This window comes from Netta rufina (assembly GCF_964035555.1).
Source record: "Netta rufina genome assembly, chromosome: 1".
Classification (NCBI taxonomy): domain Eukaryota; kingdom Metazoa; phylum Chordata; class Aves; order Anseriformes; family Anatidae; genus Netta; species Netta rufina.
This window is the reverse complement of record NC_140123.1, coordinates 178287693-178306036: the sequence shown is the minus strand read 5'-3', so window position 1 is coordinate 178306036 and position 18344 is coordinate 178287693. Positions and strand designations below refer to the sequence as shown.

The 18344-nt window shown below is 35.9% G+C and overlaps 1 protein-coding gene across 2 annotated transcripts in view; it reads left to right on the top strand.

The window, feature by feature from the left end:
* The window catches only part of DOCK4 (dedicator of cytokinesis 4), a gene marked incomplete at its 5' end in the record, with an annotated part of 247303 nt that overhangs the window by 122199 nt on the left and 106760 nt on the right, over positions 1-18344 (top strand). For both annotated transcript variants that reach the window (XM_084306308.1, XM_084306307.1), the window contains 2 exons: positions 549-637; positions 15445-15570. In XM_084306308.1, coding sequence (XP_084162434.1) covers positions 549-637; positions 15445-15570 — 215 coding nt within the window. The remainder of the gene's footprint in view (positions 1-548; positions 638-15444; positions 15571-18344) is intronic.

The following is an 18344-nucleotide window of genomic DNA, read 5'->3' as shown; positions in this document are numbered from 1 at the left end:
ATAAAAAAGTTTAAGAAACATGTCTCAGCAGCAGATTTTGTGCAAAGACTAATTCCAGTCTAAACCATGAATAGTGGCAGATTTTTCCTTGTGGAAAAGCAGCTACTTTCTAAATACATACTGAAATGTAATTTGGCCTTTCACTGACTACCTCCTGAAGATCGTGTTTCATTTTAAATAACTTCAAAGTGTACAGCACAGGTACAGAACAGCCCTGAGTTCTGTGTCTCTCCCTGAGTGTCACAAGACAGATATCTGTGTGTTTTGGAGGTGAAGGATGGATCTATATAGATAATGAACTTGGTCATGGTTGAGTTCCTGAGCTTAACAGCTCCTATCTTTCTCCCACACTTTGCCACACAAAGCAGGTATTTCCATGAGGCCTTTCTCAAACGGTAAGAGTGCTCTCACCCTTTTCATTGAGACACGCAGTTTCATGGGGCTTTATTTGCTCCTACTGAGATAATTCTGTGAACAGAAGAGGATTTGTGTGTAGATATGTGGTGAAGCTGGTCTGAAAAACTTGTGGTCCCATTTCATTTTTATAGGTGCAACACAGAGAGTGACTGGTATCAGATCCATGAAAACATCATTAAAAAGCTGAATGCACGTTACAACTTGACAGGCTCTAATGCAGGTGAGTAAATTTCAACTTTTCTTTTCTTTTTTTTCCTTCTTTCATTCTTAGTGTTTTTCAAATCAAATGGCCCTGTTCATGTGTAAGGCTGATAAAACTATGAATCTGCATTGCTTGATGATTTCTGCTTCTGATCTACATTTTTATCATTGTTGAAATGACATATTAAACTTCATAAAAAATTAACTGGGACCTACAGACCTGCCAGTGCTCTCTGCGTTCCTACTGGCTAACTGAGCAAGATGCAAAGTTGATATTTAAGAACTTAACAGTAGTCCTCCGTAGTCAACTGTGTGTCACAAAGTGTCATCAAAATAAATGCAGTTGGGAGACATAGGAAATGGGAGATGACTGACCTTCGTTATTGTGAGATGGTGTCTTAACCCAAAGGAGATGTTGGAGCTTATTTTGAAAATGTGTATTCAACAATCTTTAGTGGATGACTGAGAAGCACATAGAAAACCTCATGGTATTATCAGGGCTGAGATTGTCTATATGTATGTAACCATTCTGATCTTATAATGTTATAATACAAAGTCTACATACACACATATATTTAAAGTTTAGAATGTAGTGTATCTCATTGGACAATTAATATGCAATTAATATAGTGAAAATACAAGAGCACATTACTAAGTTTTGTGTTCTTAAGTATAATAACCATATTTATTTGGTTTTGTCATTCTGGTAGTTCATTAGTTTAATATTATGTAATTATTCAACACCTCTTTCTATGCTGGAGCTTATATAGCAAGTCTTTAGTAATGAATTCAAAAATAAATGCTTTTAATTTCAACTTCCTTAATGTGAATATGATCAAGAGTTTACATTTTGACTTAGTTTCTGCTGAAAGAGTAGGCTCAGTGTTTGTTGACGTAGAAACCAATAGCTTTATTTATTGTTTAAAATGATAATGTTGAATTTAGTCTTTTTTTTCACAATCAGTCTAGAGAAAAAGGTGACCTGAACTATTTAAAAGGTAGTAATTATATATGGATCACATTTTTATTATAAATAATAGCTGTAATAAATGAATATATATGCGGCTATAAAAGAATAATCCGGGAAAATTATTACCAGATGTATATAAATTCCACTATGTAGTGTTTCCTTTTATTTCAAGTTATTTTAAAGTTATGCTATGGTGTTTGATGTTTTCAGGGTTGTTTTTGTAGGCTCTTCTGTTTCTCATGCAACTTTTTTGTTTCCTACGGTGTACACTGAGCTACTTTAAAAATGACTATTTCAGTTATACTTATTTGGCCTAAAATGAAGCATACATGGAATCACAGAAAAATCACATTGTTTGCATGATGGCATACCTTTTGTGTCACATTTGCAAAGCTATGAAACAGTTTGAAAATACATAATTCAGGACTTGTTCAAATTCTTTCTCTGAATATCAAATGAAGATTCAATATGTATGTTAAAGAATAAATGCATTTCAATTTCTAAATAGGTATGTTGCTTTTGGCATTAATGCAAATCTCACAGTTTGCAAAAGGTGCCTGTGTATTTATAAACAAGGTTTTCTGTGTAAATGTTGCTATGAAACATTTAACTTGTCCATTTATGTCCTCACTTGAAAAATAAAAAAAGAAACAGTCGGTAATTTCTGAATAGGCAGGAAAAGTAGTCTCATGTGGCATGCTGTGTGCTTCCAGCTGATTCTTGTGTGCAGTGGGACGATTGAAGCCATAAGGCTGGTGGCACGGCAATGTTAACCACCAGACAGCTGCAGTAACTTGTAGAAACTGCTGTGTACAAGTCTTTCTGTCTTGAAGAATATACAAGTACATGTAGGTCTGTGCATGTAAGCCGTTAGCAATAAAGACAGTACCCAAATTCAGTCTTTTGCCAGAACTGGTTGACACAATTCTAATGTCAATGAATGGTGAGTAGTAAATCTTCAGTTTATATTAGAAATCTAAAATACAAATTTTATATTATCCAAATAAGTGACATTTTACACTCATCCAAGTGTTCCTGAAAATACATTGACAAGAGCTATGGGGCAGTGCTATTTTTTATTTTTTTTTGCTAACATTTCTATTTCATTTAAAGTATTTATTTAAATATTATTAGTTTCCCTTAAGTATTTGAATGATCATAAATCAGGAAAAATGTAATGCTTTGGGGAGCAGACTAGACCTGTCTTTGCCATTTCTCTGTAACATTTTAGCTATGTCATTTTCCCATTTAAGATTGCATTGGTAACGTAGGCCAGGCTGATGGTTAGCCCTAAGTGTCTTGTGCTTTCAATTTTTAACTCCTTTCAGTAGTTTATAAAATTACCAAACTTAAGTTCAGGCTATGTTTTCATGCTGTCTGTTTATCTCATTTTTTCTTGAAATAAAAATTATTTGAGACTAGAAAAAGGGGGATTTTTAGATTAAAACACAGGCCTGAAAGAAAACTTGAAATTCATCAGAGAAATAACCTCTGTGTTGGAGAGGTGCCCTTTTTCTTTCCATGTTTAAAATCAGACTGGTATATCATTTGCTGCTGATCGTGTGCCTTCTGACCCTTAAACATGGTAGGGGAGTGGTAATTTCACTGTTTTAACAGCAGGATCTGAAATACTCTGGCAAGGGAGAAATCTGGAGTGTGTTGAGATTAAAAATCATCTTTTTAAAAACATTTATGCCCATTTGTACAGCAATACCTGCTTACACTGTGATATAATCCCTTATCTTATTTCGTTCTCATGAATAAAGAATTCACCACTAAATACCCGCTTGTCCTAGGTGACATTTGATAAATTTGAATACTCTTAATTATACACCTATCAGCATGAAATACATGTGGGACGTGAACTTTTTCCAGGTTACAGGTGCTGGAAACTAAAGCTGGGAAACGCAATACCACTTACATTTTGAAAAAATGCTGTCGGGGAAGGAGACAAAGGGAGTAGCTCATGTAAAGGCTGGAGAGGGAAAGAGGATGTGAGCCGCAGTGTCACTTTGAGTACTGAGGAACTAAAAATTAAACCATGAAAGATTATTTACATTGCATACATGAAATTTGTTCCTCTGCGACTGCTTAGCTGCCTGAAAAAGCACTGCACAGCTTCAGCAATATGTTCAGATACTTCTGCTGACACCTCATGGAAAATATTGTTGTTACACTGGTTTGTATTTTTTCTCTGCTGTCTTTGTCTGTTATAGTATTGAATGGCTGTTCTGATGACCCACTAGCCTCATTTGCCATTTTGTAGCTCTCAAAAAATGTGAAGAAAGGGAAAATCTTGCATTACAGGAAACAGGTCTTTTTTTTTTTTTTCTCTTAGGAACATTGTAGGTATGAACCAAACATAGGAAAACTTGAATTTTTGGTTTATATCCCACTTGTCCATTTCAAATTATGTTATAAACACTTAAGAAATGAAACACAATCAACACACAACAGCAGAAATTCATCAGACTATTGTTTCTGTTCTGGCCTTGTTCCCTCTTAACATTCTGTCCTGTACAGTTTCTTCCAGCTCAGCAGGTTTTCACACATACTTTTAGTTTCCTCAGTTGGGTATCTCCCGCTGCTGAAATAGTTTTATCAGTGAATTGACATTATTCTTCAGCAAAAAAAAAAACATCTTCCAATTTTCTGGGGAAAACTGAAACTGACCGCCAAACATTTTGTGTCTTGCATGTAAAGTGCAAATTGTCACGCTATAGCTTTTGTATTTAACATTCAAGCCCATGCCCCCCAAAATGTGCTTTTTTTACTTTAACACATGACAATTCTTACTTCTGCAGAATCCTCCTCTATCTTATTCTCTGCTTGCATCTAAAACAGAGGATCGAATAAAGGCAAATGACAGTGCAGAAAGCCCAAAAAAGATCAGGGGACAAATGTTCATTCCTTTTCCTCTTCACAGTGGATGCAGGATTGGTAGGACTCAGTCCCATGGATAAGCTGGCATCATTTGCTAGAGTGGGAACTGGAATGTGTTTTCTGCTGGAAATTCAGGCAAAACAAACACTGTAGCAGGTAGTGGATCAAATTTCCAGTCACCTCTGGTATTTTCTTGCTGGTGTCAGGAATCAGCTTACTGGAAAACAGCTGGTTGCCTCATATAAGAGATTAAACCATGAACGTAAAGGCCAAGTAATACAGCCTTTGCTGCATTAAAAGCATTGCTATTTCTTATCTTCGGGGTGTATTATGTATAGAGTAAATACTGCTCGATCTAGATGATTTCTTAATTATTAAACAAACCAAGTTTCAGTAATCTCTAAAGTGGAGCTGACTAAAAACCATTTTTACTATAATATATTTCATTAGAATTAAAGACTAGCTATTCTGTTTTTTTATTGCAAAAAACAGTCTGTGGAAAATGAGTAATCCTACATAAAGATCACACCCAGTTACACCAATCTTGCAAGGAAAAAAACACATTTATATTTCTGTATCTGTAGGGCTAAAAATCAGTGAAATGTATACTGCAGATACAGAAAACCGTTCATGGCTTATCTCAAAGCGCCGTATCAAATTGTCCTTTATCCCCTTCTTTTCATGCTGTCGGAGGCTGGCATTTCGCTGTTACCTTCATTAAGCAGTTCATTCAGATTCGGGCAATTCCAGTTTATACAGCTGCTATGCTGAGGCTGCAATAAATAAGCAAACAGAACTTCTGTGTGGTTGTTGTCTTCTTATTGTAGCTGTCTGAATTTTAAAATGCAAAAACTGGAGTAAACTGGAAAAATAAAGCAGGTTTAACCTTATGTTTTTTTCTGATGGAAAAGTTTCAAAAAGGAATATGTAATTTCAGAGAAATAAAATATTGCCTATGATGGCACAGTCATAAGTAATGGTGTATTTTAGACAGTGAAGCCTAGACAATGTTCTTGCTCTCACATCAAAGCTTGGGCTTCTGTCAAATGCAATTTTTTTCTGAAGGGTTTGCAGTGTGGGTCATGGTTGCAGACGTAATTCTTTGACTGTGTGTCTGCAGCTATACTCTGGACCTTTCTTGGGACTTCAGTAAATGAATAGTATTGGATGTGGACTGCTTTTCTCTTTAATAAAGCAGACACTAATGCACAAAGTGCCTTGTAAACTGTTATTGATCACATAATCGCTGCTTCATTTGCCCACAGAATTGCTGTGCGTGAGTGAATCTGCCTGTTGATTTTTAAAATGCTTTGAAGTGCATTTTAGGACAAGGGGCAAAAGAACAAGGCCAAATCTGTTTGTCACTCAGTATGGTTTTATACAGAAATAATAGTGAGTGCATCTCTGATTGTACACACACATACAGAGTTGTGGATTTCTTTCTTCTGATTCTTCTATCATGCATAACTTTGTATTCATGCCTACGGTGCTACTTTTTTTTTTTTTTCCCTTAGTTCTTTATACTTTCAAAAGCTGAAACACTACTTATTAAATACAGCACACCGTGGTGGAAAGAATGTCTACTGACTAGAGTAGTCTTTTGAGGCTTGAAGGTGGAGAGTTTTGTCTGCAAAAATCACCTACTTGCAACTGTGAGCAAGTTACACTGCTAAACAGTAACGGTCCTTGCTGTAATCCCTCCTTAAATGCTCAGCATTTTAAAAGAACCTCCTCAAGTGCAAGATCTTCCTGTGGATACCTAAAGGTGTCTTTGATTTCTGCTACTGCTTGAAGTTGAGAATGGGTGGGTGGCTGGGTGCAACCAGGGCACTTGCTCCCTCAGGATACGGGTGGTCTGGATTCAGCTGCCTGAGCATTAGGCTTAAAAAAAAAGCTGCAGCTGATTGCTGTGGGTCTTGTGCTTGTGCTGTTTCAAGGAATATATAAATATTCACTGGGTTTACCATAAAAGTTTTTTACTCCAGTGATTGAAACATTCTTCAAAAAAGGAAAGAAAATGTCTTGGTTTAGACTCTGATTTGGAAAAGGATTTTCAGTCTATCTCACATGTCCCAGGTGAGAATGCTAATCACTTGGCTTCTCAGACTTCCCTGCAGCAACTCTTCAGCTTTGTATACAATCAGAAAATATTCATTATACCGTGGGGAGAGTGAAAATGGCTCTAAAACCTGCTGAATAGTGCATGATTTTCATAAGTGAGATCTGTACTCGTGTCATCTTAGCAAATCCTATAGACGAGAGATTTAAACCTCGGTCTTGTGTTATATGTGAATATTCTCCCTAATGAATTATCTTATAAAAGGCATGTTAAAAATTATTTTAAATGTACTTGCAAGTTCTTCTTTCTTACCCCTCCTTTGAAAAGAAAGACTGGATTCCTCTGTTTTCCTCTAAGAGGATCCAAGACATTCCTTTTGGCTCCAGTTTTTACTTTAGGTTCCTGACATTTCCAAGTGCAAGCTCCTGTGTAAATGCCAATTTAGATTCCCTTATAACAAGTCTTAAAAAGCCACGTGTGCTTGATGCAGTAGTTTTGGAGAGATAAGACAAGGACACACGTGCTTTTCACTTGCTACAGCAAAGGAGGTGAAAATCCTTTCAAATCCTGCAGCGATTAAGTTACTGGTATAAGAAATCACGAGCTTATCTAGCTGCTTTGTAGCCTTGGACTCTTGCGTGGACTCCACAAAAATAACAAATGTAATGGGAAGGTCTTTTCCTGTGCCATTATTTTGGAGGTCCATGATGAATTAGACAAGGGTGAGGTAACCTAATTGCATGTTTACCGAATGCAGCATGGTGGTAGTAATGCCAAAACTGCTCTGTGACTCCACTGAAAACACCAGTAATTACACATTAGCTTTAATTGATGGGAGGGCCTTAAACTGTAGAGGAGACACACTGAAAATGGTGGGATTTCTCTTACCACTTCTGGCTTGAGCATGATTCTTTCCAATTTTTTGATTTTTAACATGGTAGCAGTATTAATTTTTCATCTGTTGCATAGGAGTTGAAATACAGTCGGAATACAGGTCTTGGAAAATCTACATCAATCGTGTATGCCCTCTTATATACAGTTTGGATCATAAAAAGAATAAAATCAGAAATTACTTTATTGTACCCAGTAGTAGGCAGGAACAATAATTTATTTTAGATATAGCAGAGACAAGGTCTGAGTTGGGAGGTTGTTCTTCAGGCAAATCTGGGTTGTGGACTGATTTGTAAAACATGTTCCTAAGCCTGTCAGCCACAAAACTAAATGTCTTTCTTTAAAAGAGGAAGATGCACAGGTAGGTTCTTCAAATTGATGTTTCACTGTCAATAATAAATGCAAACATGTTCCCATGATAGCTGCATAAAAATCTGCAGGCATAGGGTCATCTGAAGTGATGCTGCTTAACAAAAGAAAGATGCTTGGTAAGTTGTCAACTGCCTAATGCCCAGACGAGGACTTGAAGCCCATGTTGTTACCAGATGTTAGCCAAGAATTCCATCGTAAGGAAGGATAAGCTGTCATCTGAGGGGAAAGTTACTCATCAAATCATACAGTAAGTTGGGTTGGGAGGGACCTCGGGGGGTCATGTGGTCTGACTCCAGCTCGAAGGAAGAACAGCTTCTGTTTTTGTGGGAACTAGCTGTTTGGAAGAGCAGGAAGGTTGCTCATTCAAAGGCAAATCCCACTACATTGTTACTATTTTAATTCAACAAGACCAAAGTAAGCTTCATAAAGCAACAATTTATTATTTGGGGGAACTATTGTCCCCAAGTATAACATCAGTTGGTACTGAAACTCAGGGTAGCTCAGTGGTCATCTAAGACTTGGTTGGAGAAGGCAAGCCACAAGGCAGACCAGCCCAGGGCATGAGCCCATACGACAAGATGCAAGCTCTGAGACAAATATGGCAGTGGAGGCATTTGGGTAGAAACAGAAGTATGTGCTCTGGGGCATTAAGTCTTCCTTCACCTCTCTCTGCATTCATCAACTTCTTGACAGTCTAATAATATCTTTTCTCCATGGTTACCATCAAATACCTAGAGATTTAAAAAAAAGCAGGTGGAAAACAATATACTTTGGCTGTTTCATATTTCATCAGAGGTAAGCTTTGGCTTATAAATTACTCGATTCAGAGGGGAAGCCTTTTAGAGTTAGTATATACCTTCCAGTGGTGAAACTGCAGAGGCTCCATCAGGAACATCATTTTTTCACACTTCGTATGATGAAAAGCTGCAAGAGATCAAGTGTAGCAGGGAATTGGTAGCTCAGCATAATAATTTATAGAATTAATATTTCTGTGAACAGAGCTGTAGTAACATACACACAGTATTTTCTGCATACAAGAAGTAGTGCAGCTCTGTTTACAAGACACTACCCCAGCAGTAGGAGTACAACCTTAGCCCCCTTGGAGCTATTGCAAGGAAACCTTCTTCCTGTGAGTTGATGCAAGTAATATCAGATGGGAAACAACGCGTTCATTCCCTGCTGGGGGCAGCTGCTGGCCACAACGAGAAGGTGTAGGCTCATGGTGGAGAGATTAGTAGAGTAACGGCTAGTGGAAAATGAGGAGGAACGAGGGCAGGACTGGTAGCATGAACCTGACAGAGAAGAAGGAACAGAACAAAGTACATAACTTCTAGGTAACTCCTGAGCATATGATTCATCACGTCAAACTGTGCCCTGCATCTGTGCACAGCTGAGAACAGCAGCTCTCTGGCATTTGTCTGTTCTCTGCAGAGTGCACGGATGTGTCAGCAGTGCTCTGAAATGTTTTCTGTAGCTACACATCACTAGCATTTAAACAGCAAGTGCATTTGTTTAATTACTTTATTTCTGTGACAATTTATTAATCTGCCAGTTTTAATCTTTTGTTAAATTTTGTGACAAGGAGATTATGCGTATTCTATTTTGATGTGTTTAAGAATTAGTTGTCACTGAAGGCTGCTATTTGAAATACATTTAAAATAAGAGCAGCAGCTGTATGTGCTTCACTGTAAGTACACAACGAATTAAAGCATTCTTTTTTGCTCTCAACAAATGCTAAACCGGAACGATTAAATATACACAGAATTTGCACATAAGTTGTTGCTGAAGATCATTTGTCCATGAGAGACAAGCTAGTTTTAGAGCAGGTTTTTAGACGGGCATTTGTAGAACTTTCCTTAATATAAGGAAATATATTTAATGTTTGTAACCTAATGTAGCATGCAGTATGTAGTATTAACTATGGTAGTTTTGGGATATTAATCCATAAAAATGGCAGACTCACAAACCACTCAGAAATAATTTTCTATATTTACATGGCAGTCCAAGTTTGTGTTGTTGTCTGTGAAGGTTCTTGTTTTACCAAAAGGACTTCAAAAGTCAAGTTCAAGATAGTTTTTTGGGGGTAGTCATCCATAAGTGTCATGAGTAGCATGATTTGTATGCTGTGCTGGAAATGAATAATCTAATAAAGTTAAATTCAAACCGTATTCTCAGATGTTGCAAAAAGACTTAGTTATTAGAGAAGAATGAAAAACGTGCTATTCTGCAATGCGGTGACACACAAAAAAAAATAACTTGCTGTTCATCTCAATACTGCAGTTATGCATGTGATTGATCTGGCACCCTGAAATTCCCAGATAAGTCTACATAGCGGGTGTAGCTGGCTTGTATTTCCATCTTTGCACTGGGTTATGTCTTATTAGTGAGTTTTTCCTAAGCTGTTTCCAAAAAATTACTCTGCTAATTACTATTATATAACATTATTGACTTTCTTAACTTTATCTACTGAAAGAATAATATGTCTAAAGACAGCTTCAGATGATAAATTTAATGAACGCTCATGCAAGATTTTATCTCCTCCAAGGGTTATAGTTACAAATTCATTGCTAACATTACCTGGGATTTTATGGTTTTAAAAGTTTTTAACACTTTCTGGAGGTCTCAGTCAAATGTTGTCTGTTACTTAATTTGAAACATGCCATGTACCGAAATTTCTCATGCAGTTGCATGAAAGTTGTTTGTGTGACAGAGCTGCACTTTGTGAAGGAAAAAAACGGGTGTTTTCCTAGAACCTTTTGTATATTATTTGCAATGAAAGCAATATAATACACTGAAAAATGTCAAATTGTTTTGTGCACTGCCTATTCTAACAAAGCTGTGTAAAAGTGTAATTTTAATTTTTTTGAACAAGATGATTTGCTTTTGCAATATAACAATATAATGTGGCAATGGGAATTGGCATGCTATGTGCATTGTTAATAGAAAAAGGGCATTAATGGGCTTACCCAGGTAAGAACTGGAGAAAATATTGCTGAGATCTTTGTTGCCTGTATAAGGAGATTAGACTACAATAGTCATTACCCAGTTGCCTGTATAAGGAGATTAGACTATAACAGTCACTTAGCCTTCTGGTCCTGCAGCCTTCATCTCATGGTGATTCTGGCAAGCAATACTTGAGGTGCTGTGCTATTCCCTATAAAGAAATTCCAAGCCAGTTTTCCTGTGATAATATAATTCTATTTGCATTTATGCATTTATTTTCCATGTGAATTTAAAAAAAAAAAAAAAAGTGTGAGGGAACTAAAAACCTTCTCTCTTGGTAGCATTTCTGGCAAAATTCTTAGGCACAAGAGTTCATTTAATTTGTGAGCCTCAAGAAAGTTGTGAAAATCTTGCACAGACTTTTTTTCTTTCATTCTTTTTTACTGAGCCAAAAAAAAAATAATAAATGTAAAGTTGAGGGAAAGATTAAGAGTTTGGAGTTTGCTCATTCAGAATAATCACAATCAAACCTTTAACGAGGCCTGCAGGGATTGAATTTACCTCTCTATTTCTCTCTGTTCCCAGACTGTAATTTGTGGGATTTACTGCACAGTTTTTGCTGTAACCAAATTTCACAAGATTTATACAATTATTTTTCCCATATCACAATGAACCAATAAAAGATTTTTTCACCAATTGTAATACAAAAATCTACTGGTTTTATCTTTAGAGTTGGAATTTGGGCATTTTAAATACTATGAGAAATGTGAACACCTGTATGCTTCCAGAATATTAACACCATTAGGCAGCTTTATTTGGACAGATGCCTTATTTTATTACCTTTCTTAAAATACAAACATTTCTGAATAATATTCTGTCTGTTTTGGTTTGATTTGAGGGGAGGGATGGGGGTTGTTTGTTTTTTTGTTTTCTGTCAGCTTCCTGAGCAGCTGCTAGGCATTTTCTTCTTAATATGATCTAGGATGCTCTGTTGCCAGTAGATAGAAGCTGAATGTAAATGCTTTCCCCTCCTCCAGAAGCTCAAATGCAAATAAGTGATGTGGAAGTATAATGAACAGTTGCCTTTTGTTATAACTAATTGCAGAAATCAATAATGCAGTATAAAAGCTGCCTTAAGCTAAAAATCACGTATCTAACAGAAATGCAGGATGCTTATTCAGCAGCTTGTCAATTTTCTGTATTCTCTATCATCTGAATGATAAAAATCATCCATGATGAAATATAGTACAAGTTAGCTGTGAGCAATCTCTAGTGTTTGCAAAAGAAGTAAAAGAAGATTTGTTTCCAGTAGCACATGGAGTTTTGTAGTAATATTTTCAAAACTGGAGTAAATGAAGAATGATAATTAACACAATAGGTTTTAATTATGAGGGAGGTACTTTAAACATGAGGTAAGTAATTGGATTTTTTTTGAAGGGGACAAAACTAGACCGTGTACCTAATTAAGGAAAGTATGCCAGTCATTTAGAGACTGGATCATCATTTTTATTTTCATATTTTAGCTTCAAATGTTCTAGAAATAGAAAACGTATAGTAATGAGGTTTTGGAGAGATTCTAGGTCTCATAAGTGCTTCAATGATTGTATCAGCCACTGTCAGATGCCACCTGTGGTGGCATTTTACAGTTTTATATTTTGCTTTGTACATGTACAGCTGTTCCAGCTCAATTTTTATTTATATATTTATATTTTTTTGAAGCTGAACTCATTAGAGTTGGCTGATAATTTTCTAGTCTAATGAAGGAACTTACATGAGAAAAAACTGGTATTGAGTTTCATCATCAGAGTGGTATTAATTGAAACTAAAGGATACTAATTTTGTCATATGACAGAAAAAGCGTTCATGTTTTCTTAAAAGAAAAATTAATGAATTATCTTTCTATTTCCTTATACAAAAAGAGTATATCTATTATTTTCATTGCATTCCTTTTCTTTGAGTATCTTCTCCATCTCCCTCAGATTGGCTACAGACCAAATTGGAAGCCTGTTCCACCTTGACTCTGTCTCATTACTGTCTGGTGATGAAACCTTCCTTTCTCAGAGCAGCAATCTTATCTCCCCCCTTCCCTCCTTCTCCCTAGAGATGGCTATAATATCTTGCAAATTGAGTTCAGTGGCTTTCTAGCCATTACAGAGATACACAAAATTCTGCTTATATTTTTAGTGATGAAGGTGATTTCTTTCAACTAGTCGGTGCCTCCTCATTGCACTTTGTTTTGCAGTGTGTCTGAGCGAGTTCCTCTTCACTTCAATTGAATGTGCAGGCAGTGTTATAAAAATCTGAATGGCTCTGTGGTGTGTCTGCCTAATTTAAATGATCTTAGTTAATTCAATTTGATAGCCTCGTAATTTGATTTATAATAAGGATACAAACTTGTAAAGTGTCCCTCGTAAAATGTGAATTATTCTGTCTTTGCAAATACCTCTTCCTCATGACTTGTATTTCAGATAAATGCTTCCTCGGTCACGGTGAGGGTCTAGTTTCTTTGTCAAGTGGTATTTTTGTAGACCATAAATATGGAATTGATATTGCATATAGCTGGCTACAGGTTTTGTGTTTAGCTATCAGCACAGTCCTCAGGACCTCTCTGGCTTTGGCTGGCTGGACTTGTCTTGGCCTGCCTGCAGATTTGTTTTGACTTGTAACAGCATTTATCTAATGACAAAACAATAAATTACATCTACTTTATTTTAGCTCTTACTTAGCTTTGTTTAGTTTTACAGTGCAACACACATTGATAAGAATGCTTTGTGCTTTGTATCTAATAGATAGTTACAAGATGTAGCTACTGTATGTAGAATTGGCTATATGTAATCCCACAGACTGAATTGGAACACTGCTCTAGTTTGTTAGTAATAGGTAATAAATTTCATTAATCTCCCTTTGCTGAGTCTGTTTTGCCTATGACGATAATTGCTGAGTGATCTCCCTGTCCTTATCTCAACCTTGAGTCCTTTTCACTCTATTTTCTCCCTCTTTTTCTTTGAGGAGGGGGTGTGAGAGAGTGGTTGTGGTAGAGCTCACCTGCCCGGCAAGGTAAAACCACCACAGACATAAGCAGGCCACCAAGGGTTTGTTTTCTGGTCTACACTGATGGCAATTGTCCCTACTCCCTAGAAGTTTTTAAGTGGTTAATCACAGAACAAATTACCATTACCAAGATAATTAATGTCCATTATTAAATTTAGTCCTTAAACTAGAATAGACTTAACATTTTTCCTTGTAATATTTGCTTATGCACTGATTTGGAGATGTGTAGGTGAGCTCTATTTCATGTTACGAGAATTGAAGTCTGGTTAGAGCATCATATTCTCTGGAGTTGCCAAAATTATAAAATATAAGAGTAGATAAGAGGAAGAACATAAAAGGTGTTATGCTAATTAAACCTCTGATGTCTTCCAGGAAGTAGGCTGAACTAGTAGTACTTAGGACAGATCTTTCAGGTTATGATTTAAGAATCATCAGACTTCAAGTAAATTCATTCAATTAAACAGTTACATGCTCATAGGGGAAATTTCTTCCAAAGCCCAAAGGACCATTGACCTTGTTGTTCAGTTTGTTATTTACTTAAACTTAATCTGAAGTTAATCAGAGTTGTCTTTGTATCTCCAGTTGTTCAGTGTATATGAAAAGTTTCCTCTTATCTTCCCCTTGATCTTTTGATACATAATATGCTGTAGTAATGCTGAAGGTCAAGGCAGATTAATCTCTGCAAACTCTATCATCCTGACACTCGTCTTGGTGATTATATTTGAAATAACCAAAAAGTATGCCTGTTGTTTTTGACAATTTCAGCAGTGATGAAGTATTGTGTTTGCAATTTGTTTTGTATACTGCAGATATAATAGGTGAAGTTATGCTTCCTAAATTGTAAAGCAATAAATGTTGGGAAATTATTATATTATCCCCCTTGCATTTTGCATGTCTATTAGCAAACATAGAAAAGAGCACGATTGATTAAATCTGATGAACATTGAAAAAAAAAGAAGTAATTTCAGTCATTATGGCATTACTTTGCCTATGTAACAAATATTGATTATGCTTGATTTGTTTATTGGAGTTTGTTTCTTCAAAATTTGGTTGAATAATTGTATTACTTTGTATAAGGTGAAATGATGCTTTGTAATGAGATGTCCCTGTTTTTCTGATGGATAGGAAGAACCATGGTTGTACCTTTTTTTACATACCAATGAAGGCAGTGTTGTGTTGAAGTAAATGAAAAAATTAAGTTGTAGCAAGTATTACCAATTGACATTTCTCCTAATTGACGCTTCTCTAACTTTTTTTTCCAGTTAAGGTCTCTGTCCATCTCTATTGAGACAATTTTGATCTGACGTGTCATTGTAGTTACATTACATCAGTAATAATTTGCTAATTCTTTTTCATGGGTAGTTGTTTTCTCAGCCTTCTGGATTTCTGGGTGTTGACACCATTCCTAAATACATTAATAGTATTGATATTACTAAATATAATAACATGATATAATAGCTTGTAATAATACAATAATATAGTAATAATATAACATAGAGTAATAATATAATAGCTTGATATAACTGAACTTCCTCTCAGTTGTCTTACCTGTCAGGAATGCATATATACTTGCAAACATACAAAGTTTTGAAGAAGTAATAATGATCACAGTCTGTTTGAATGTCTTATTTTCCCTTGTTTTATTCTTCGCTTTCAGGTCTGGCAGTTTCTCTTCAGCTGCTTCATGGAGACATAGAACAGATTCGGAGAGAGTATACATCCATGTTTACCCATGGAGTATCCATAACAAGGAAGCTAGGTTTTTCCAATATTATCATGCCTGGTAAGTTTAAAAAAAAAAAATCCATAAGCAGCAGGAGGAAGAACTAATGAGAAGTTACTGATCTTTCAGTTGCTTTCGAAACAAGTATATCATTCTAAAAATCCTTAAACTTTTCCATAAACTTTTTTTTTTTCCTGATATAAACAAAAGAAAGCTGTATCCCAGAGGCCCCATCACATTAGATAATTACTACATCAATTTCAAAAGGGCATACAGTTATAGCAGTCTCTTTTTGAGAGATGAAACCCTACTTTATGGAAGTGGAGATGACTGAATCCAAGACTGCTGAGCTCTGCACAGAGAAGGCAATAACCGGCAGAACATTATGTTCTTCAGAGCTGGTTACTTCCTAAATAAAGATTCACAGACTTTTACTGACACTGTACAGCTTCTGGTTCCACCAGGTTTGTGCCTCAACTGATGAGACAGAGATACTGGAAATAGGTCATTGTAGGGATGTGGGGATGTGGAGACTTTATTTTGAGCAGATTGTAGAATATACTTCAGATTGTGAATATACTTCAACCTGTTTAAGTGCTTGAAGGAAGAAAGGTTGAAAGAATGTGTCAATATGTACATGAAGAAGCAAATATAGGAAGAAGACAAAGGTAATATCTATAGTTCCTTCCAATAAATTATTATTTTTTTTAAGTTTAATGGGTTGCAGGAAGTTATACAGACAGTATCTTTTTAAAGGAGAAGCACTCTTACAAGCAGATGAGTTAGGCAAGATTTTTGTATTACTGAGAAATGTTGGAGGGAGGAGCTCACATCTTTGTTTCAGCTCTGAGTCCACATGCAGTGCTTTGACTCTCTCAGATGTAAGTCATCCTCAGGACTTGGAGTTTTTTAATAGGGACTATTTCTTCTTTACAAATACATGCTTTGCATTCCTTTATACATAAATCAGAAGAAAACTGAGGTTTGAGGCAAGAATATGTAAGCTTCAATGCTTCACTAATCAAGGAAGTCATAATAGGCATTTAAAACTCAGTAATGAGACTCGGCTTTAGCTATGGGCATGTACTTCTCTTGAATTTCTGCCTGAAACTTGACAATTGAGAATTCACTCTTGTGTTCTTACTGCCAATTAAACATCTGTCCTTCTGCATCCCTCATCAGTACTACTAATCACTTAAAATTTTCACAGAGCACAAGTTAATAAAACAGGTTTATTGTTATTATGAAAATATTCTGCTGATGTCACCATGATATTTAGAACAGTAAAACGCATGAGTCTGGTGCCATTTAATTTAGAGGTAGATTATATACTCATGTTTAATGGAAGTCTTCAATCAAAGTCTTAAGGCTTTTAAGCTTTTTCTTTGTGTGTGTGTGACTGTTGAATTTGTCTTATGACTCAAATGTGTATTGTAGATAATACATCTGATAACAATGGAAGCAGGTTTACAAAGCTACAAAAAGCACAGTATAATTCCCATTAAGAAACCTTTCTCCATTTACTCATTATTTATCTATGATTTAATGGCCTTCTTCTCTGTGTTATCAAATTTTCTCAGATCTTTTCTTAGTTCTCATTTTCCATTTGTGAAATAACTCGATGTACTAAACTGCTAAAAGCATCTTATAGCAGAGAACTGTGTAGTGAGCTGCTCGAGGAGTTTTCCAAGCCAAATTCAAAGAAATGCACATGCTCATTTTGTCCTTTTTTATTGAAAAAATAATAGATGGATTTTGGTGTACTGCTTTTTTGGTCAAAATGTATGCATACCTCAGTTTAGAAAAAGTACAACTTTTAGTCTGTGTTTGCTGGCATAGAGGAGATTTCTCCTAAAAAGAAATAATCATCTCATTCTTCTAACGACAAGTTCCAAGGGCTAACCAGAGCAGTGTGCTCTAGGCAGTGAAATGCCTGCAGGAGCCTAGCCTTTGAAATGATTTTTTCTTTTAAAGCTCCCCTTTCATTTTGTTTCTCTCTAGTGTCTCTTTTCAGAGATGAATGAGAGAACTTCATCTTTTGCCACTGGAAATGGTCACTAATTAGGTCTTTTTTGTTGTTTTTTGTTGAAATTGAATGTGTTGCTCCGGCTAATTAGCACTTAGGTTAGGGTTCTGAATGAGACTTGAATTACTTAGTAAGAAATATTACATGCTGCTAAACTGAAGTATCTGTTGTATGAAGTGCAAGATTTTAAGTCCATCTCCTATTTTGGCATATTTAAACTCTAACTGACCTTTGTTTTACATTATATCAGTCCTTTTCTTTTTAGAGGTTTTGCTTCTAAAAGTAACTGGGATCAGCATAGGTGCCATACCAGAGTCTTGATGACAATAATAATGCATATTTTTCACGGCGCAATACTTTTTATGTCAGTGGAGACTGACAGGGTGAAGCTTCTTTTCAGGACCAATGGAATTTTTTAATGAAGAACTTCAAGTGTTTTAGAACATGAAGTAGATAAGTAAAAAAAGGCATACATGATTCAAAAAAGGCTGTGAAATAGGTAACTCACTCTATTCTAGATGGCAGAATAAGGAAAGGAAGTAAAAATCTCCTCTTATGAGCGTAATTGATATACATTTTCTAGGTTTAACAAGGATATAAGGGCAGGCTACGTGCAACCACTAGTACTCCCCTTTCCATCATCCTTGTGTGGCAGTCGGCAGATGTGCAAGCCGATATTCTTGGAAAGCTTTGTACTGCATCAAAGGACAACTGTGCTTACACTCTGAATTTCTATTTTAATAGTTCAATGTCTCCTGAAAGGGCAGATAGCCTCATAGTTACTTACTTATGTACATCAGATGTCTAT